General features: G+C 40.2%; 2 protein-coding genes across 3 annotated transcripts; one reads left to right on the top strand and one right to left on the bottom strand.

Moving 5' to 3' along the window:
* Nucleotides 1–289: 289 nt before the first annotated feature.
* Nucleotides 290–4,562, top strand: LOC132632789 (putative methyltransferase At1g22800, mitochondrial). Of its 2 annotated transcripts, XR_009579470.1 has the most exons (5): nt 290–480; nt 1,220–1,365; nt 1,736–1,816; nt 4,166–4,233; nt 4,343–4,562. XR_009579470.1 is itself a non-coding variant. In XM_060348867.1 (4 exons), the coding sequence occupies exons 2-4, from the start codon at nt 1,249–1,251 to the stop codon at nt 4,403–4,405; spliced, it is 261 nt and encodes an 86-aa protein (XP_060204850.1). In that variant the 5' UTR covers nt 295–480; nt 1,220–1,248; the 3' UTR covers nt 4,406–4,562. The 2 variants fall into 2 exon arrangements, 1 of the variants encoding a protein (XP_060204850.1); XM_060348867.1 differs by lacking the exon at nt 4,166–4,233 and having other exon boundaries at nt 295–480.
* A 6,653-nt stretch (nt 4,563–11,215) lies between these two features.
* Nucleotides 11,216–17,291, bottom strand: LOC132610269 (uncharacterized). The gene is made up of 4 exons (XM_060324583.1): nt 17,039–17,291; nt 15,844–15,907; nt 12,254–12,361; nt 11,216–11,414 (listed from the first exon to the last, which is right to left on the bottom strand). The coding sequence occupies exons 1-4, from the start codon at nt 17,289–17,291 to the stop codon at nt 11,216–11,218; spliced, it is 624 nt and encodes a 207-aa protein (XP_060180566.1).
* Between the last annotated feature and the right edge of the window lie 5,528 nt (nt 17,292–22,819).

Raw genomic sequence — 22,819 nt, 5'->3', positions numbered from 1 at the left:
TTATACAAAGTATATACATTATATATACAAAGTATCTATAATGGTTAAATATAGCTATACAAAATAGATACATTATCTATATACCGATGATACAGTGGGCTACATCAACTGTAAACTAGATGTGTGAGTTGTTTCCCGAATTATTTTGGTCCTTGATATATAATGCTTGATAGATACAATCCTCAATGTATGTAAAATATGATTATTATCCAAAACTTTATAATTTTAACGGTTCACTTGTTTTTTTTTCCTTTTTTTCTTTTTTCAAATATACCACTAGGCAGTGAAAAATATATACTAACAGTTCTTATTACTTTTTGGGCCGTCTCTCTCTTCTCCTCGCACAGACCCAAACACTTCTCCATTTTCTAAACCACTGCAATTTACTCTCTTTATTTCTCTCCATTTTCATTCCATCAACAACATCACTCATTTACCCACTACTTAATCTTGCCCTCAGTGCACTCCGATAAACAAAAGGTAATTTCGTATTTTTCCCTTTTCAATTCTTGATATTTGTTGATTTTTTTTATTTTATTTTACATAAAAGTAGTTGTATTTTTCTTTTTGGTTACTGGATAATGTAACAGAGATAAGTAATTGTTGGGTTTTCTTAAAATTATTTCACTTTGAAGAAAGTAATGGGAAGTACAGATTTTTATTTTAAAAACAAAGTATTTTAGTTTCAACCATGAATTATGTCTATGAGAGAGAATTGATTGTGTGTATGATTTTTTTGTAAAGTTGATTGCTTTAAGGTTAATTGTACTGTGCTAGAGATTTTATTGTATGTGAATTTATTATTTGTTGGTTTATTGAAAGAGGTTCATTAATTAAGTTTTCTTTGTGGACCTTTGGACATAAAAAATGTGAAATTTGAAAAAAAAAAATGTATTTGGAAATTGAAGTTGTTTGGACAGGAATACAACTTGGAAAAATGTTGAATTTTTGCGAGTGATTTGGAGTGAAAAATGTGAAAACAGGTATTTGGAGTTTTTCGAATCCCGGAAAATTGTAACAATTCTATGTCCCAACATGATCCCAGGAAAAAAGTGATTTAAGAATGAACTGTTAAGTTTTAGGGTTTAGGACTAAAATGATCATATTTAGCATACGTGAAGGACTATATCTATTTAAGTGTTATATATCAAGGACCAAAATAGTCCAATCCTCATACATTAAGGATCATTTTGATCAATTTCTCTGTTGGTCTGACCAGAAACAGGGCCATTGCAAAGTTAATTCGCAATGAGAAGAAGCATAGCTCTTTGTCGGAGAGGACTAAGATCCTACTGTACTGACGCTGGAGATGGATCTCATAGCTCCAAACTCAAAATATTTGATCGTCATCTTAAGAGTATGCAAGTAAAGCTTCTTCTATTTGTGTAAAAGTTTAAATTTTTAAAATTTTTCCGGTTTCACTTAGAGCCCGTTTGGATTGGCTTATAAGTTGCTTATAAGCTGTTTTCAGCTTTTTTGAGTGTTTGGCTGACCAGCTTAAAGTCATTTTGTGCTTAAAATAAGCTCAAAAAAATAATTGAGCCCATTTGACTTAGCTTATCTAAAACAGCTTATAAGCTGAAAACAGCTTGTAAGCTAAAAAAAATAAGTTAGACTACCCCAACTTATTTTTTTTAGCTTATAAGCTGCAAACAGCTTATAGGCATAAGCCCATCCAAACAGGCTCTTACTCATTTATACTATACATTTTCTGTTGGATATCCATGGTTTGCAGCGTGATAGAGCGGCTTGGTTGATGAAGCCTAAGGATTCTCTTGTTGATACTGTGGTTGAGAATTTACTAGATCGATTGGAGGTATTCAGTTTAGCCTTCTTTTTTCCTTACTTTTTCTTGTACAACTATGTTTAAATTTTTGTGAGGTATTTGGTTTATGATAATATATTTATGTTTGAACCATACTGCAAAAAGCTAATTTTTACTTTTTGCGTCCTGTTCATTTCTACTTTTGAGTATAATATTTCCTCCCATCCTTGCTGAAAGGTTGACACTGAGAAAACAAGCAGACAGAGACGCAGATAGAGACACTGATTAGGGAAAAAGTAATGGCATACAAAAGGAGAGATGAGTAAGAGGAAATTATGAGCATATTCTACCATCTAAATATCTAATAATAAACTCCATGAAGCTTCAACTGGTCGGAAAGGGTTTATGGTAGTAAACTGTTGGCCAATACTTTGAAAAGTCATATGCAAACCATGGCCATATTTTTAAGCATCCTACCTCAAATGGGTCAGCTAGAATGAGTATCCCTTGGTTCTATTGAATGCTACATCTTCAAACTAACAAGAACTAATTCACCTTTTCATGATGTCATTACTTTACTCCCGTGGTCTATGCTCTATTTGCTATCCTTCAAAATACAACAACGTATGAGTAGTTGCCCCTTCTGCAGCTTGATGAATTTAGTGTGTTGGTAGAGAAATATATCGGTTCAGTTGTGTTGTTCGTTAAATAAAAATTAAATGAGCCTATCTTATTAAGGTTTACCCATTATGTTTAGAATGATGCCTAATTTTTAACACATATGCGGCCCCTCAAATTTGTCAGTTTTTTTCCATTTAGACACCTAAACTAAGCTTTGTTCCTATTGAACACTTATTTTATACTTAAAGTGTACCCATTAGACATATCTTGATGACATGGCAAGCAGCTTATCCTTCCACATGACCTTGGGCGCGTAAGTGGCCAAACAGATAAATCTTCACTGGAAAAGTTTATCTCCAGCCTCTTTGTGTTTCAACTCCGGTCTTCTCCATATTTCCAGCCAGTTTCTTCTTCTTCAAAGCCTCAATCTCCTGCCAAATCAATGATCAACTTTCCTTGACTTCCTTTTCTCGTTTAAGCCAAAAAACCCCTAGCAAAGAAAAATCATCTTCTGTGGGCAACAAACGGTCGTGGAAGTAAGGTGAAGCTACAAGAATGCCTAAAATTACGAGAATAATTAAATTGAAATGTTGGTAAAAGAAGTAGAGAAGAACCAGAGAGCAAATCTTGAAGTGGTTAGTCAGAAGGTCCATGGGGTGATCTGGCGCTTTGAGACCCAATCTGATGATCTATATTTGATTTTTCTTCGGATACGAGCGCCACCCTTGCCGGATAAATGGAGTTTGTTGAAAAAATTTTGATATATGGTTTTATTTTCCGGGCAAACTCTCCTCTACCTTGCCAAAATCCTTTTCCGGCCTACTCATCCACTTTCTTCTTTTTTCCCTTCAAATTTTGGCATTTCTCTTCAACACTTGTCTGTTTTTTACTGGTTATATTTGCCAGATCATAGGAAGTGAGACTCACACACCTTAGACTATTTAGAATTGTGAGATTTGTGTTCAATAGGAAAACTCGTGGATAAGTTCAGGTGTTCAATAGGAACAGGGCTTTGTTTAGGTGTCTAAATGGATAAAACTGACAAGTTTGAGGGGCTGCATGTGTATTTGTCCTTTTTTAATTGCTGAACGCGACTAGTAAATTTTGACATCTTGTGCTCTAATGTACTTCCTGTTACAATAAGATCTTTAACTATTGTTTAAGAAACAACTTCAATCAGTTTTAAATTTTGAGAAGAGGAAGCGGTAAGGGAGTCGCTTTCGAATGAGTCGTCTAGAGTCCAAATCATCTGCCTCACAAGGAAGTCATATGGCTTAGGCTTGGGCTAGTTGGGTTGCACGTCTTCTAGGATCCTGGATAACTCATTTGCTCTTTAGTGTCATGTGGGTCATGGACTAGTTATTGAGAATTATAATGCAAGTTTGTTATCCATTGAATAATAATGCAAGGATTGTTATGCTTGAATAGCAATATAGGAATTGTACTACGGTGTATAATAATACAACAAATTGTTATGCAACGATTGCCTATTTTAAGGGGTTTTTTTCTTTAGATACTCTTATCCATGTATTGCCAATACATGTATTCTTATTCCACATTCTACTTCTTATCGTATGATACATAGATTCTCGCGTACGTTATGCCAGTATTAGTAATGTAGAGTTTAATTGCCAAAAGTTAAGAGTTGCACTGGTGGTTTTATGCCGAAAATCGAATGTTGTATTAGTTATGCAGAGATTTCATTAGTATGCATAGTTAAATATTGCAAAAGAAACGATGTATGCGGAATTTATACCAGGAACGTCTTTCCTTATGCAGCCAACGAATGACCCCTAATAGATTGGGATACCATGGATCTGTTCCCACACGTGATTAAAAATGATTCTGTGAGTTTGTTGTTGATATACATTAACGCTTGCCTAAACACATTAGTTGTGATTTAATAGTGTCTCATCAATCAAGAGTTCAAGCTTTACGTCATTTTGTATTTTGCAGGATTGTAAGAAAATATTTCCTATTGCATTGTGTATGGGGGGTTCTCTGGAAGCTATCAGATGATTATTGCGAGGACGCAGTGAGAAGAAAGTTTCTTGAGGCACTTGTTTTAACAATATTCTTTATTTATTTTTTAATCAAGAAATTAAAAACTATTGTTTCTTGATATCACTTGGTGTTGACTTGTCAGTTCAAGAATTTCATATTTGTCACGACCCAATTTACGGAGCTGCGAAGGCACTAACTCTCTGACTCAGTAAGCCATCCACAACCCAAATTGTAGTAAAAGAAGAAGTTGATGCGGAATTAAACATACAAGTCAATTTTTAAGTCTTAAATATCCTCAAACAACATATATGCGGAAATGATAGAACAACCATCCCCGAATCAGGTGTCCCTAATACAAGAACGGACCAAGATAAATTATAAATCTGGGAATACATCCCGAAATACATAAGTTGTCCAGAAACAAAAGACAGAAACTAAGGATAGCTGAAGAAGATCCGGTGCCATGGATCACACTAATGGCTCACCCCGAACCGTCTAGATGGTCTCCTTAATGGCCGGCGGCGTCTTGAGATCCACTCGTGCTAGGAATAGAATCTGCACACAAAAAGGGTGCAGCAAGTGTAGCGTGAGTACAAAAACAATGGGGTACTCAGCAGCATCGTCGATCGACCCTAACGAAAATAGAGACGAGGGCTGGTCTACGAATACTACTTCCGCACTTAACCGCTATTAGTCCACAGTAATAATAATCATAATCCATACAACCTTCCATTACAAGCCTAGATGAAGCATCCAAGTCCTCAAGTTCATCAAATATCCAAACGACATATAAGGCAGTACAAACAGCAAATCAATAACTCATACAAGGAAATCAATAGAATATAATGATATGCAAATTTATGCAATGCAAGGCCTTTTCCATCTCCCGGTACACACACGTTCAAGTTCTATGAATCGTGACCCATGGGGGACTCGCGAGATCCATTTACCAACTGGGAATTTCCCATCGGGTTCCTAGCTATTTCAGGCTTCCAATCACAATAATTAGCCCTGTAGGCTCCAATCACAATACTCAGCCCTTAGGCTCACATACCTGTCAACTAGCCAGCCAATCTGGCTCATATCATTAGCATCACTCCATCCGCACTCATTTCCCCTCAGACCTTTTACAAGTATCCTCAAATGCACATGAGATACCATAATAAGCATGAATATGACATGCATCACAATAAGCAATCAAACTAAACAACATCAATCATTAGCTCTTTTCCACTTTTAAACGAGTATTAAGGAGTGATGAGAACATATGATCACAAATAAGACAGGTAATAAGCATAAGAACAATAAATAAGGGACCTCCTATCCCAATCACAGACACAAATCAATCTATGCTATCAGCTAATGCCAAAGCATGACATTCAAACCAGACTATACAAATTAAATTACGCAAATACCCTTATCATGACACCAATATCCGATAAAAGCGCTCGTCACCTCACAAGTATCGGAACCCCCTTACGGTACCCCATTGTCCCTTCTTATTAGTTCAATTTTAACCAACCAAGACCCTTAAGTTAAGGTTCATAGTCTCAACATGCTTGGAATAGGAGTCCGAAATCACAGCGATGCCTTGTGTTGCTCCCAAACGCACACGCAAGTATACGTGATCGTACAAGTAATATAGACTGTTAAGTCCAGATATCGATCCCACAGAGACTTAGATTCTACTGTTAAACTAATTCAAATTCGAATGAAACTATTCAAGAAAGTGAAAATAAAGATGTGTGTTGAACTAAACTAAAACTGAAAAGTAAACAATTTGTGATGGGTGTTTTTATGACTGGGACTATGTTGACAAAGATTGTAAGAATTATCAGATGAGAGAAAGATCTAGGGTTATGGCTTTCGACAATCCAGTTGATCTTTAGACAATTCCACCTATTTCAGTTCTTGGGCTACTAGTTGACGGGTCAATTATACTTTAACATATTCTCTCGAACTTCTCACAAGCCTGTAGATGTTACTATAACGCCTATATCTCTATGGTCATCAGAGGTAACAAGAACACATTTATTTCTCCGTATTCAACTAAGTAGGGCTAAAGGGTATATCTCTATCCTCAGTAGCGAAACGATAAAATCGAACAAACTCTATTTATTCTTATTACGTACGTGAATTCCCTTTCTCAAGTTCAATTCATGCACCACAGATAATGTCTAACTATTGGCCAGATAATCAAACAAATTAAGATCAAGAATAAATAAGCAACCCAAACTATGGAAAATCAATAGATAATAATTGTCAACAAACCAACTTTCAAGTCTTTCGCCACATCCCTAGAACTAAGAAGTTTAGTTACTCATGATTCGATCATAGACAAAGGAAATCATGAATAAACTAGGATTGAAAAAGATGAAAAATAAAATAACCTAGAGAGAGAAAAGAGGAACGGTGGCTTACAAATCCTTGAATAATCCCAGCACATTGTTCTCAACTATTAAAACGTCTATATATAGGCTAGGGTAAAAATAACAAATAAGGAATCCAAATCCTAGTCTAATCGGGATAACTTCCGCAGATCCCCACTTTTCTTCCGCATCGCGGAAGTATCGCGCAGAGTACTGAGGCTTCTCGCTTTTCTTACGCGATGCGGAAGGATCGCGAGATGCTGATGTCTGAGTTGGTTGGTCCGCTTTCTTCACGCGATGCGACTGGATGGCCTGATGTTCTGAGGCTTCCCGCGATGCGGAGGAAAAGCGAGGTTTCTTCAGTCAATTTAATCTCCTTTTTGTTCATCCTTAGTGGTCTTCGACTCGTCACCTCATCTGATCGCCATATGCTACGAATTCCAATCATTTTAAGCACAGTCTCCATCGTTTGTCGTCATCGTACCTATACACATGAAATACAACGACATAAGTTCAAATACGACGGTTACGCCATGAATTAAGCGATAAAAGTCATAAGAGTAGGCTATAATACGACACAAAACATGATATTTGTGCCAAATATCACCACCCCCCACCTAGACTTTGCTCGCCCTCGAGCAAACACAAACCACCACCAGACTACACTTCTAGCTCAACTCATTCAAACAGGTCTGCAACGGGATTCAGCTAGTATGGTTATCTCTGAAGAAAGATTTTCAAAACCAAAACAAGGACCCAAGTTGCGAAAGCCATGCCAAAGGTTTAAAAGCCTCATTTTTTCAGCACCGAGTATTTCTTCCCAAAGAAAACACTTCAACTTTCAAAACCAATTGACTCAACGACACCACTTTAACACATATAAGCAACCTTATGATCAAGAAATCAACACTTAACCACTCTATTGCTAATTATGTGCCCTCACCACAACAAAGTAGTCCATATCTCATCAAGAATCACATAAGTTTAAACCAATGGACCTGAAATCAATAAGTACGCTCACTCTCACAAAGAACATCACATGTAAAATAAGACATACCATAGGCTTGTCCTTGGTGTAACCACTCTACTAATACAAGTAAGACGAACCTAGAATCAAGTAGGACTTCGAGGTTTGTAATGTAGGCTAAGGGATGGGTAGGAATTATTTGGATAATAGTGACTAACCTCCCTAAGCACTTTAATACTTATACTTTTATCATTCTTGCACGATTTCTGCATTAGCCCTTATTCAATACCAACCAACCTTTAAATTTCTCCCCAATTCACCCCATTTTCTTTGTTTAAGCACCACCCTTTTTTTTTTTTATTTTAAAAATCACACAAATTAGAAGGGAAACTCTTTCACTACATCTTTTTCAGATTTCTTTCTCTTTTTTTTTTTCTTTCTTTCAATTCCCAACTAACAAGTGAATTAGTTCTATTCATTCGGTGCTCCCATTGTCTTCCTAGATTTCAATTTCCCCTCTTTATTTCACATCCCAACTCCCATTATACTTGTAATTTATTAAAGTGCTCATGGAGTGTTTTGGATCAAACATCAAGTGTTATAGAACGAAGGGGAAAAGGCTAATTAACTGCTATCAAAGAAAAAGTTAACGGCTCAAAAGGGTTAACTAGGGTACTATTTGCAAATTGGTAGGATAACTCTTTAGGCTTTTTAGTGACTAAACAAAAAAATGCCTCTATCACTTTCTAGGCTCAACCAAACTTCATTTCGCCTTGTGAACACGCAGTTCAAGTTCTAGATGTCAATACCAAAACATGGATTCAAATACGAAACCTTACTCACACATGGCACACAATCAACACAAGAGGGTGGATGATGAATGCCTACTAATGAGGGACTTACGAAGTTATCAAAAAGAAAAATAAAGAAAATAAAATCTTTTTGAAATTTTTCTAACTTTTTCTATTTTTTTTCGACACTAAGATGCAAAACTAAAAAAAAATCATAAGGCATACTAATCATCATCCGCAACCTCAAAACATGTTGTTACAAACCAGGGACGTATTTTCCCACCCCACACTTCAAATTATGCAATGCCCTCAATGCATATATATTTGAAATCAAATAAAGCGCAAGCAAGGTCAGAAATACTCCCTGGGGCCCACTAGGGCCTAGTCGTCCTCATCGAGGAAATCCTCATCATCAGCCGCGCCCTCATCTGGCTCGGCGTCCTCTTCCTCTTCATTGTCGTCGCCTTGCATCAGCGACTCTACCTCCTCCTCGTCTTCGAATGCAGCCATTACTCGATCAGCCGAGTTCTCGTCCTCATTCGCAGGTAACTGAGACAGCTCGCCCACCAGCCCCCGAGAATGTGGAGTGTAGGGGTTCTGAATGAAGACCCTTGTGAGATCAATATTAAAGTGCTCACTCGCAACCATCATTCCCGAGTAAAGCTGAGCTAGTACGGTGGACTGGGCGGACCTCTCCTCTGCCAGAGTCAAATGATGTCCGGATACACTCGCTGGGGCCATGACATTTGAGATGTCGAGCGGGTCAATGGGCGCCTCAAGTACTCTATCAGTAGAGTATGCTAACTCCGCGTCGAGCTGCATTAGGTAGGAAGTGAGAGTGTTCCCATAACTTAGTCTTTTTGACTTCCCAGCACGCACTCGGCGAATTTCTTGCAGCATCTAATACCCGATGTTCACCGGCTGCCCTGTCATCAGGAAGTACACAATGCATACTCTCTCCCGTTGTACCTCCGAGAAGTGATCGAGTGGCATGATTCTCGCATTTAGAAGGCGCAACCACACTCGGGCCTCTCTACAAAAGTTACTCATGCTCATGCTCCGATGCTTCCGAAGAGGCCCTGAGTATCGTGCCCATTGAGCTTTTGAGTTGGCTCCACACAGAGTCTCCCGGATAGCCCTATAATGGCTCAGCAGGCACATCCGGGACTCCAATTACCCCGCACAAGGTTGATGCCGTCAATGGCACCCAATTTTTTCGAATAAACACAGAATCGCGAATCCTGCGGATTGGCATGCTAGCATAGAGTTCCATGACCAAATCAATGTTCACTGGGCCCGGTTTCTCAAACACAGACGTCCATCCCATGGCAACTATACGGTCGTGGACCTCCCAAAAATTTTTCTTCAAAGGGGTTCGACTAATTGCTCGCTCATGATTGTACCCCTTCGAGGTGTCAAACCCCGCATACCACTCTGCTCCTTCCCCCGAGAGACGGGGGTGGGTTGTCTTTTTAGATGCCGGCGGAATGACAACCGCGGGATGCTTTCCCTTTCCGGATGTTTGCCCATTTTTTTCTTTGGGCGGGTTTTGTGCTCGCCCTCTTTTTGTACCTTGGGAGGAGGAGGCGACAACTTTTCCCTTGGACTTGGCGTGAACCATTTTGCCTGTAAAACAACGCATTACCAAACGAGAGGTATAGGTTAGTAACGACGGGGTCGTGGCACAACCCCACACTTACTTCAAACTACATTATGAAAAGAAAAATCAAAAGAAGTTGACTACTCCTACATGACCAAGCAAACAAAAACAAAGTACTCTATTTTCATGTTGTAGGGCTTGGGATGGACAAATTACAATTCTCCAATCCTCCCTCACAATTCGAATTTTATGGTGAGAGGAGATGTACAAGGGTTCCTATGTTCGGTGAGTGTTCCATTGCTACTCAAGACTTCACAATTTCACAAAAACTTGGTTTAGGACTGTTATCGAACACCTTGTGGGCGTAAAATCGTCCCTTCACTTTGGATAACAATGGTGGGTTGAAGAACCCTCCCTTGTGCAATGGGAGTCACATTCTAGCCACATTCACACCTATCACACAAGCAATACCTATCCCCGCCAAAAATTCGCCCATACTCATATCCCTACTTTCCAACTACCAACATCAATAACAAGGAACAAAAAATGGAAGATGAACACTTACCTTGTGATGTTAATGGGGGATGGATTAAAGCAACTTGAAGTTGTTTTTGGGAGAGAGAGAGAATGGGGATGGGAATTTTTCGTATGAGAGGGGATGTTTTTGAGTTTGGGGAATGTTTTGTGCTGAGAGTGGGGAGAGGGGGGTCGGTTATACCCCATATACGAAAAATAGAATACAAATCGGGTCGACCCGCACGATCCGTCCGCATCACGGAAGGAAAGCACGAGGCTGCAGAACTCTCTGCGATCGGTCCGCATCGCGGATGGATCGCGCAAATCACTGAACGTTCTGATTTTCCACGCGCGATCTGTCCGCATCGCGGGACCGATGTGCAAATCACTGGGCACTTTGTATTGTTCTTCTTCCCGCCCAATTCCTACAACATGAACAAACGTGACCTATATCGTACAAAAGGTTGGGTTGCCTCCCAACAAGCGCCTTAGTTAAGGTCGTGGCACGACACTTTTTTTTTAAACACGGGTTGCCTCCCGAGAAGCGCCTGATTTAACGTCGCGGCACGACGTAGGCTTTCCTCAAGCCTCTTCTAGATCGATGGTGGTCCTTGCGCGGTCAGTGGCCTCCCCGTAGTAATGCTTCACTCTTTGCCCGTTCACCAAGAATGTCTCATCCGAGTTGGGTCTTTTGAGCTCGACTGCACCATATGCAGTCACACGAACTACCTCGAATGGCCCAGACCACTTACTCTTCAGCTTTCCACCGAAAATCTTCAGCCTAGAGTTATACAGCAACACTAACTGCCTAGGTTCAAAGTCACGAGATTGGATGCACCTGTCATGAATTCTCTTAGTTCGCTCCTTGTACATTTTCGCGTTTTCATAAGCATGATAGCGAAATTCTTCCAACTCGTGCAGCTGCAACAGTCATTTTTTCCCAGCTTTAACCATGTCTATATTCAGCTTCTTGATCGCCCAGTATGCTTTATGCTCAAGCTCAACTGGTAGATGACATGCCTTCCCAAAAACGAGCTTATAGGGAGATGTGCCAATCGGAGTTTTGTAAGCTGTTCTGTAAGCCCACAGAGCGTCATCAAGCTTCAATGACCAATCTTTTCTACTTACGCTCACCGTCTTCTCCAAAATCCGCTTGATTTCTCTGTTCGATACCTCCACTTGACCACTCGTCTGAGGGTGATAAGCAGTCGCTATCTTGTGTTTCACCCCATACTTGAGCAGCAATTTATCAAAGAGCCGATTGCAAAAGTGCATACCTTGATCACTGATGATGGCCCGAGGGGTCCCAAACCTTGTAAAAATGTTCTTTTTCAGAAATCGCGCCACCACACTAGCATCATTGGTGGGAAGTGCAATGGCTTCCACCCATTTCGAGACATAGTCTACAGTAACCAATATGTACTTATTCCCCTTGGATGGTATGAAGGGACCCATGAAGTCAATACCCCACACATCAAACAGCTCGATTTCTAAGATGCCCTTCAAAGGCATTTCATGACGCTTGGCGATATTTCCGGTTCTCTGGCAGCTATCACATGCTCGCACAAATTCATGTGCATCTTTGAACAAAGTTGGCCAGTAGAATCCGGACTGAAGTACCTTTGCAGCTGTTCTGTCACCAGCATGATGTCCTTCATAGGGTGATTAGTGACTTCTCGAGAATCGCTGAGACCTCTTCCTCTGGAACACACCTTCTGATCTACTGATCTGTGCCAACCCGGTAGAGATAGGGTTCATCCCACACATTGAAACGACTGTCATGCAGAATCCGCTTCTTCTCGTGATTAGCATCAGGGGGGTAAATCTTACTCACTATAAATTTCACCATGTCTGCATACCATGGCACCTCAGCTGATTTAAGAGCAAAAAGTTGTTCGTCAGGAAAAGTCTCATTAATCACCACTGCTTCATCCATATGTTCCCGATCTTCTAGTCTCGATAAGTGATCTGCTACCTGATTTTCTGTGCCCTTTCTGTCACGACCCAACTAGGGGCCGCGACAGGTACCCGGGGCTAACCACCGAGCACCAATCGTTCTATGTATCATCATACTCTTTTAATACTCTTTTATCACTTTTATACTCAAATCGTAAGAAAGTCATATTCCATATAAAACATATATACTTATATATATACATATGCCTCTTGGCCATCAAAATAACATTTATACTAAATAGCATTTCGTGAGACCATCTAACCCACACTGCGCATCTACGAGCCTCTACTGGAGTGCTAGACATATGGACGGGACAAGACCCCGTCATGCCCAAAATACATATACATATATATATACACAAAAGTATAACCCGATTAGCACCTCCGGAATAATGGAGTGCTCCTGAAAATCTGCTGATAGCTCCTATAGGTCTGCGCCGTCTCCCTGTCTACCTGTGGGCATGAACACAGCGTCCAAAGAAAACGGACGTCAGTACGAATATTGTACTGAGTATGTAAGTCATAACAATGAAAATACGTCAATGAGATAAAGGAAGCATCAATAAGGAGCAACTGTATATGACTGTCACTTATAAAAGGAATAGCACCTGCTGACTTACTTCATATCCATCATCATATCATATATTGCTGCGGAACGTGCAACCCGGTCCATACATCATCATATATATAAATATATTGTCGTGGAACGTACGACCCGATCCATAAATAATATAGTATATTAGTGCCGAGGAACGTACGGCCCGATCCATCACCCATATATCCCGCGTCCGGGATGATATCATAAGATACCAGCTGATCAGGTGGCTATGCGTCTATAGCGCCTCACCTTTCCCCATGTCCCCTATGTACATATATATATATATATATCATATACACACATAATATACGTAGCATGCATGAGAGCCCAAGGAAATTTATTTTTCTATCGGAGTGACGTAAGGTCGGTAACCTCCGACTATATTATGGACATCTATACGTATCCTGCCTCACCATGAAGGAAGTAGTGTATAAGGTGAGTGTATGTCATAACAGACATCTGTAACTTAATAGTGTTCTGCCTCACCTTGAAGGGACAATACATAAGGTGAGTGTATACAATACATGACATACTTAACTTAATGGTATTCTGCTTCACCTCGGAGGAAACAATGTATGAGGTGAGTGTATACAACATACGACATCATTAGCGTTATAGGAATGTCATAACATGAACTCTAGAGTCTTTAGACTCAAGCTTATCATCGTTGCACTCATAACATATCTCTTATCTCATATAGCTATTCATGATCATAGACTCTTGACTTTCTGTGGTATATATAGAGAATTCATGTAGAGAAAGGAGAATCATACCATCGGATTCATGCCATAGAAAGAAAGGACTAGCCTCACATACCTTTTACATTTACTATTCTTATCACTTGCTTGCTTCACCTATGATGCACTCATGTATACCTTCAAGAGAATTCATGCCGTCGTTAGCTAAGCAATTATAAGAGCGGACTACTATTTTTAGGGAAAATTGGGCAGCATTTCCTTCGTTTCTACTACTTTTCCCATGTCATATTTCAACTCCCAACACTCACAATACTACTCACAATATCACAATCCACAATCGTCATTTATGTACATTTAGCAAAATCCACCATTTTCTTCCAATTAACTCACATTTATGGTTTATGGTTCATCATCGCGTTTTCGCATATCTAATTCTTATTTCGTTGTCTAAATATCATTTATAACGTGTTTGTAATCTCAACATATCCATTTTCATGATTTTCATCCATTCAAGACCCACTTCCCATGCTTTTCTACAATTCAAGTACACTAGCTTTCCAATACCTTAAATAATATGGGAAAGTCATGAAATTTACCTCAAATGATAGTGGAACAAGCTTGGAGTAGAATTCCTCCTTTTGCACCAAAACCCTTCTTCACCTTCCTTGGGATTTCTTGAAAGAGATGAACTTTCAATCATGTTTTATACACCTGGTTCCATGAATTTTGTGTTGTTGATCTTGATTTACCTTTGATTTTTCTTGTGGATGAATATTGGAGTGGGTTCTAGAGGGTTCTTAGAGAGAAGTGGTGTGGAAAATGAAATGAATTTATGAACTTGGGTCCTCTTTTTAATGGCTTGAAATCTGATCCTTCGGGCAATTCTACGCCCATTTTTACGGACCGTCAAACTGTTTGACGGACCGTCAAAATGGTCCGCAAAATTGCCCAGCAAAATATGGGTTTCTGTGACCGTTTTACGCTGGTCTGGGTCCATTTTACGGACCGTAAAAATGTTTTACGGTTCGTCAAAAATTTCTACGGACCGTCAAATGGTCCGTAGAACTTCTCTGCTCAGACAGTCTGTCGTAGAATGCCCATAACGTTTGATCCCGATATGCTGTGAGGTCCCACGACCTATGGTTAGAATGCTCTTTCAATTATCTACAATATTCATCCTGTGGTGTGTTTCCCAAATTCCAACTTTATAATAGCGTTTTGGCCCCTCCAAACCAGATCATCCGAAAATGTTTTCCTTAACTCGCCCTTTTGGATGGCTTATGCCCATATTTGGCTTATGGGTCCTTCTTAGGACTTTCTCAACATTCCATGTACTACTCATGTACATCTTCATATGTCCCTTATAAAACTCCGGTGTGTGTGGGCCCCACTTAGCTTATAGCAACGAGGGCTTTTCGGTAAGTGACATGAACCAATTCAACCCATATGGTCTCCCAATGTCATATGTATACCATTATTACACTCTTATAATATAATCTTTCTCCTCAATCCTTGCATATATTTGCCCTTCCTTCGGCCCATACTATGCTGGCTACGACCTTGGTAGCGCGAAATTTTCCAAGGTGTAACACTTTCGATCAAGAATCTCGATGTCAAACTCTTGCAGCAGCAACACCCAACGAATAAGCCTCGGCTTTGCATCCTTCTTTGCAAACAAGTAACGAACTGTCGTGTGATCAGTGTAGACAATCGCCTTCATGCCCACCAGATATGATCGGAATTTGTCAAAGGCGTAGACAACCGCCAATAACTCCTTCTTTGTGACAGTATAGTTCATCTGGGCTGCATCAAGTGTCTTGCTGTCATAATAAATAGGATGAAAGATCTTGTCCCTTTTCTGACCAAGGACAGCACCCACAGCAAAATCACTTGCATCACACATTAAAATAAACGGTAGAGACCGATCGGGTGCGATGATAATAGGAGCAGACACCAACCTTCGTTTCAGATCATCAAAAGCCGTCAGACAGGCTTCATTAAACACAAACTTCACATCTTTCTCTAAAAGCTTGCACATTGGATTAGCAACTTTAGAGAAGTCTTTGATGAACCGTCGGTAGAATCCAGCATGCCCAAGAAAACTGCGCACTCCCCGAACTGAAACGGGTGGTGGCAGTCTTTCAATTGCTTCAATCTTCGCCTTGTCAACCTCTATTCCTTTGCCCGATATCTTGTGCCCAAGAACAATTCCCTCTCGAACCATGAAATGGCATTTTTCCCAGTTAAGTACCAAGTTCGTTTCTTCACAACGAGCTAACACGGCATCAAGATGATTTAAACAGTCATCAAAAGAATCTCCAAAAACAGAGAAATCATCCATAAATACCTCAACATAATTTTCCACCATATCGGTGAAGATAGCCATCATGCATCGCTGGAAGGTACCTGGAGCATTGCACAAATCGAAAGGCATCCTCCGGAATGCAAATGTGTCATATGGAAATGTGAATGTGGTCTTCTTTTGATCCTCAGGCGCAATCATGATCTGGTTGTAACCCGAATAACCATCCAAAAAGCAATAATAATCGTGCCCAGCCAATCTGTCGAGCATCTGATCCATGAAGGGTAAAGGAAAATGATCTTTTCTGGTGGCGTTGTTCAACTTGCGATAGTCGATACATATCCTCCAGCCCGTAACAGTTCGTTGAGGCACCAATTCATTCTTCTCATTTTCCACCACAGTTATGCCCCCTTTCTTCAGGACACATTGTACAGGACTCACCCAATTGCTGTCTGAGATGGGATAAATAATGCAGCTGTCAAGCCACTTGATTACCTCTTTCTTCACCACCTCCTTCATGATCGGGTGCAGTCGCCTCTGACACTCAATACTGGGTTTGCTGGCTTCCTCCAATAAAATTTTGTGCATGCAAAACGAGCTACTAATACCCCGAATATCAGCTATCGACCACCCGAGGGCTCGGATTCGATCTCTTAGCACTCGTAATACACATTCAACCTGCACATCAGTCAAATTAGCAGAGAGGATTACGGGCAATCTGTCTCCACTACCCAAGAAAGCATAGCGAAGGTGAGGAGGCAATGGTTTCAACTCAAGAATGGGAGCCTCTTCAATAGATGGTTTCGGCTTCTTCCATGACTCTGGTCTGTCTTGCTCCTCAAACGGTGTACTTGCTCGTAGATAAGCACATGAAGTGTCAAGAATGCTTAGACACTCTTCCACTTCTGCATCAATCTTCAGATCTTCCCCATACACCAAAGCTGTCTCCAACGGATCTCGCGAGGCTAGAAAGTGATCTAACTCGGCATTTGTGAGCTCGGGTTCCACCACAGAAATCATCTTCAATTCCTCATAATGGGCTGGAAGTCTGGTTGCTTTAAACACATCAAAGGTCGCCTCTTGCCCATTAACTGTCATGGACATCTTCCCATATTTCACTCGGATCACAGCATCAACAGTAGCCAAGAATCCTCTCCCCATGATGAGAGGAACACTCTTATCTGCCTCATAATCAAGTATCACAAAATCAACCAGCAGAATAAATGGGCCTACCTTCACAAGAACGTCCTCAATAATACCATCAGGATAGGCAAGAGATCGATCAGCCAACTGTAATGTAATAGTGGTTGGCCTAGGCTCTCCCAAACCCAGCGTTCGGAACACAGCGGTGGGCATCAGATTAATACTAGCACCCAAATCACACAATGCTAGCCCAACTTCAATGTTGCCAATCGTAATTAAAATTGTGAAGCTGCTCGGATCTTTCAACTTTGGAGGGATTTTACTCCTCACTCTAGAACTGCACTCCTCGGTAAGTGCAACAGTCTCAAACTCTGTCCACCGCCGTTTGTTCGCGACCACATCTTTAATATATTTCGCATATTTTGGGACTTCTTGCAGAAGCTCCACCAAAGGTATGTTGATGTGTACCTGTTTTAAGAGTTCAAGAAATTTCTTGCAAGCCGAATCTGCTTTCTGTTTCTGAAGTCGCTGTGGAAAGGGAGGGGGTGGTCGCACCACTTCCTCTACATGTTGCTCTGCAGGTGTTTGCTTTGGTTCAGCTCGCTTAGCAGGGATAAGTTCTGCCTGTGCTATGTTCTTCTTTTTCGGTGGCACTTCTTCTAGCTCTCTACCATTCCTCAAGGTGACTGCCTTGCATTCTTTTGGATTCTTTTCAGTATCACTCGGAAGAGCACCCGGAGGTCTGACATTCTGCATAAGAGCCATCTGCCCCATTTAACGTTCAAGCTCGTGAATAGATTTCTGCATCTCACTCTGAATTTTCTGATTTTGCTGCTGCATCACCTGATTTTGAGCTATGAGCTGCTTCATCATCTCCTCTAAATTGTTAGCTGGCTGAGCTTAAGGTTGCTGATAATTGTTCGGCTTGTGGAAATCCTGCTTCCCAAATGGAGTGTTGTAATTATTTCCGTAATAGTTTCCCCGATTACTAATACCGCGATTCTGCTGCCCCATAAAATAGACGGACTCTGGATTCAATAGACAATTGTTATAATCATGAGGTTCACCGCAACTTACACATGCCGCCTGCTGAATATGTTGAACTGGTTGAATCTGCTGAGCTTGAGGAAACACCATCAACATCACGTTAGTGAGAGTGCCAATATCAGCCCGGATAACTGCAACATCATCAACTTTAAGAACCCCGGTAGCTTTTTGTGGTAACCCCCGGCTATTCTCATGATACTCATGATGACCCTCAGACATCATCTCAAGGAGATCTTCCATTTCTTCATATGTTTTGTTCAAGATCTGCCCTTGAGCAGAAGCATTCAACAGGACCCTCGATTCATGGTTAAGACCCTCTACGAAATAGTTGCCAATGATCTCCTTTGGCTGTATGTGATGGGGGCAATCTCGCAGATAGCCCTTATACCTTTCCCAAGCGTGTGGTAGAGATTCGGAATCTCTCTGAGTGAAGTTAGCAATTCTTCCTCGCAGCTCCTTTGTTTTCTTGGGTGAGAAAAACCTGTCGATAAACTTATTTGATAATATCTCCCAAGAAGTAATAGAACCTGCCAGTAGATTCGTCAACCATTCCCTCGCTCCGCCAATCAGTGAGAACGGAAATAAGGACAGCTTCACATAATCATCGGGAACATCTCTATATTGGAAATTTTCGCTCAACTCCACGAACTGCATCAAATGCTTATGCGGGTCTTCACTAGACTTACCCATATACTGACACGTATGTTGCACCAGCCGCACTGTTCCTTCTTTTAGCTCGAAATTTCCAGTAATGTCGGGCCTAACAATAGCCTTACCAATAGTTGCCAGACTGGGCCTAGCATAGTTGGATAAAAGAATCTGTTGTTCTTGTGCCCTCGCAGCTACTCTTTCACCCTGTTCATTGCCGTTTCTGACTCTATCCCTTTCTGCCTGTTCAAGAGCAAGTCTTGCTGCTTCGTTAGCCATTCTTCTCTGTCGATGAAATGTTCTTTCGATTTCGTGATCAAGATCAGCTAACGGTTTTCCTGAACTTCTAGTGCTTGGCATAAACCAGAGAAGCCTGAAGTGACACAAGTAGAACAACGAAAACGTAAAGACTTGAATAGAAAAAAGACAAAACTCAAATTAGAAAAACAGTAAATTTTTCTAAGTCCCCAGCAACGGTGCCAAAAACATGTTGCTTCCAAACGCACACGCAAGTATACGTGGTCGTACAAGTAATATAGACTGTTAAGTCCAGATATCGATCCCACAGAGACTTAGATTCTACTGTTATACTAATTCAAATTCGAATGAAATTATTCAAGAAAGTGAAAATAAAGATGTGTGTTGTACTAAACTAAAACTGAAAAGTAAACAATTTGTGATGGGTGTTTTTATGACTGGGACTATGTTGACAAAGATTGTAAGAATTATCAGATGAGAGAAAGATCTAGGGTTATGGCTTTCGACAATCCAGTTGATCTTTAGACAATTCCACCTATTTCAGTTCTTGGGCTACTAGTTGACGGGTCAATTATACTTTATCATATTCTCTCGAACTTCTCACAAGCCTGTAGATGTTACTATAACGCCTATATCTCTATGGTCATCAGAGGTAACAAGAACACATTTATTTCTCCGTATTCAACTAAGTAGGGCTAAAGGGTATATCTCTATCCTCAGTAGCGAAACGATAAAATCGAACAAACTCTATTTATTCTTATTACGTACGTGAATTCCCTTTCTCAAGTTCAATTCATGCACCACAGATAATGTCTAACTATTGGCCAGATAATCAAACAAATTAAGATCAAGAATAAATAAGCAACCCAAACTATGGAAAATCAATAAATAATAATTGTCATCAAACCAACTTTCAAGTCTTTCGCCACAACCCTAGAACTAAGAAGTTTAGTTACTCATGATTCGATCATAGACAAAGGAAATCATGAATAAACTAGAGTTGAAAAAGATGAAAAACAAAATAACCTAGAGAGAGAAAAGGAGAACGGTGGCTTACAAATCCTTGAATAATCCCAGCACATCGTTCTTAGCTATTAAAACGTCTATATATAGGCTAGGGTAAAAATAACAAATAAGGAATCCAAATCCTAGTCTAATCGGGATAACTTCCGCAGATCCCCGCTTTCCTTCCGCATCGCGGAAGGATCGCGCAGAGTACTGAGGCTTTTCGCTTTTCTTCCGTGATGCGGAAGGATCGCGAGATGTTGATGTCTGAGTTGGTTGGTCCGATTTCTTCACGCGATGCGACTGGACGGCCTGATGTTCTGAGGCTTCCCGCGATATGGAGGAAAAACGAGGTTTCTTCAGTCGATTTAATCTCCTTTTTGTTCATCCTTTGTGGTCTTCGACTTGTCACCTCATCTGATCACCATATGCTCCAAATTCCAATCATTTTAAGCACAGTCTCCATCGTTTGTCGTCATCGTATCTATACACATGAAATACAACGACATAAGTTCAAATACGACGGTTACGCCATGAATTAAGCGATAAAAGTCATAAGAGTAGGCTGTAATACGACACAAAACATGATATTTGTGCCAAATATCACCTTGCCTTTCCGTATAGCCTCCGAACAATCCCAATCTGTTCAAACACAGATCATACGTAAGAATACGAGTCAAACGATACTCATATTACCTTATAAAAGATTCAGGTTTAGAAAGTCAACCCAAAAACCCGTCCTAAACCTCGAAAGGAAACCGTAATTTTGTAGGAAAATCGTGTTCAATAAGGTATAATTATTGTTCTAGGAAGTCATACGAATCCAATGGTACCCATATTAGCATACTTTAAATCTGAACCCAAAAAGTCACCAAAATTAGGTTTTCGAGCCACGAAGGGCAAAATGGGAAATTCATTCCATAAATAGTTTACCCATGGCCTATGGAGTCTATTAACCAAAAATCAACTCAATCCAACATCATTTCCATGATTAATTCAAGAATCCTTAATTTGGACTTAGGGTTCAAAAACCCGCAATTTCCCCACTTTAATTCATGATTTCTAGCATGGAATCCTTTAGTAATCTAAGACATAATCGTAAAACGAAGGTTAGAATCTTACCCACGTGATGAACCTTGAAGAATCCCTCAACAATCTCCCACAACTGAAGTCTAAAGCTCCAAATATGTGAATGGGGGATAAAAACTCGAACTAGGATATTTATCCTTCTGTTCAGTGGTTCTCGCAAAAGCGGTGCCTTTCTCGCATTTGCGAGGCTCGCAAATGCAAGCTTCCACTTAACCCGGCCCATCCGCAGATGTGGCCATTTCTCCTCAAATGCGGACCAGGCCCAGTCCGTAAATGCGACCCCAACCTCGCAAATGCGGACTCATGCCACTATCGCAAATGCGACCCAAAACACGCAAATGCGGAGTTCGCGAAGCGAACATTCCCCTGCAAATGCGGCTACACCAGAACTAGCAAAATTCTGGTTTTTCACCATTTCACTCTGAAAACCCGAGATTCATCTGGAACCTCCCGGATGCAAACCAAGTATGCATCTTAGCTATAAAACACGCTACGAACTCGCTCGCGCACTCGGAATTTCCAAAAGAGGTCATCTTGACCCGATCAACCCCAAACGCCTTAAAACTAGAATTCCACCCAAAAGACCAAAATACCCCTGAGCCCCTTGAAAACCGAATCAACTACTCAACCAAATCATAATCGATGTTCCAGACCTAATGGAATCGACGAATTCCCCAAAAGGCTCATTTACCCCCGATGTTGACTTTGGTCAACTAAACACTTAAGAATTTCCATAACTTCCATTTTCTCATTCAAATCACATTTGAATGCCTCGGGAATCACATCACCCATCCCCACAAGTCAAATATATGCTAATGAAGCTAGGGGTAGGGTCAATAGGTGTAAAATAGTCAAAATAGCCAAAACGGCTTAACGAGTCGTTACAATATTAAACATATTTTTTGAAAAAATGATGCTTTCATTTTGATAGCATAATTTTTAAGGAGAATAGTGAGCCTTATCTCAAAAAAAAAAAAGAAAAAAAAAAGCATAGTGAGATTTTAGTTAGTTATAATAGGAGTAGTTAAACACTAAGTTACACGGACTCGGGTGCGGGTATGCTATACGGGTACGGATCCGAGTGTCGGATTCGGCAAAATTTAAATTTTAAGATTTGGGGGTGCATATCCAATTATGGATACCGGTGCGGGGATTAGGGGGTGCATATCCAGTAATAATTATATATCAAGTATTGCGATAGTTCAATATTAGTTATTGCTCCTGAATTAATTTTAATTAATATAAATTAAGTGCTCTTAAATTCTCTCATTCTTGATATAGTTATCTAAAATGCTTGATTATTCTTGTTTATCATTTTTCTAAGTTAGTTTCAATTCATTATCAAATTACATATTTGAAATTATGTAAAAAAATACTACATGTTACAATAGTTAATAATTTAAATTATTTAAACGGCATATGAAAAAAATAAGTTTCAATAA

This window comes from Lycium barbarum, chromosome 1 (genome assembly GCF_019175385.1).
Source record: "Lycium barbarum isolate Lr01 chromosome 1, ASM1917538v2, whole genome shotgun sequence".
NCBI classification, from domain to species: Eukaryota; Viridiplantae; Streptophyta; class Magnoliopsida; order Solanales; family Solanaceae; genus Lycium; species Lycium barbarum.
The sequence above is the reverse complement of the archived record's forward strand: the minus strand, read 5'-3'. Positions and strand labels throughout refer to the sequence as shown.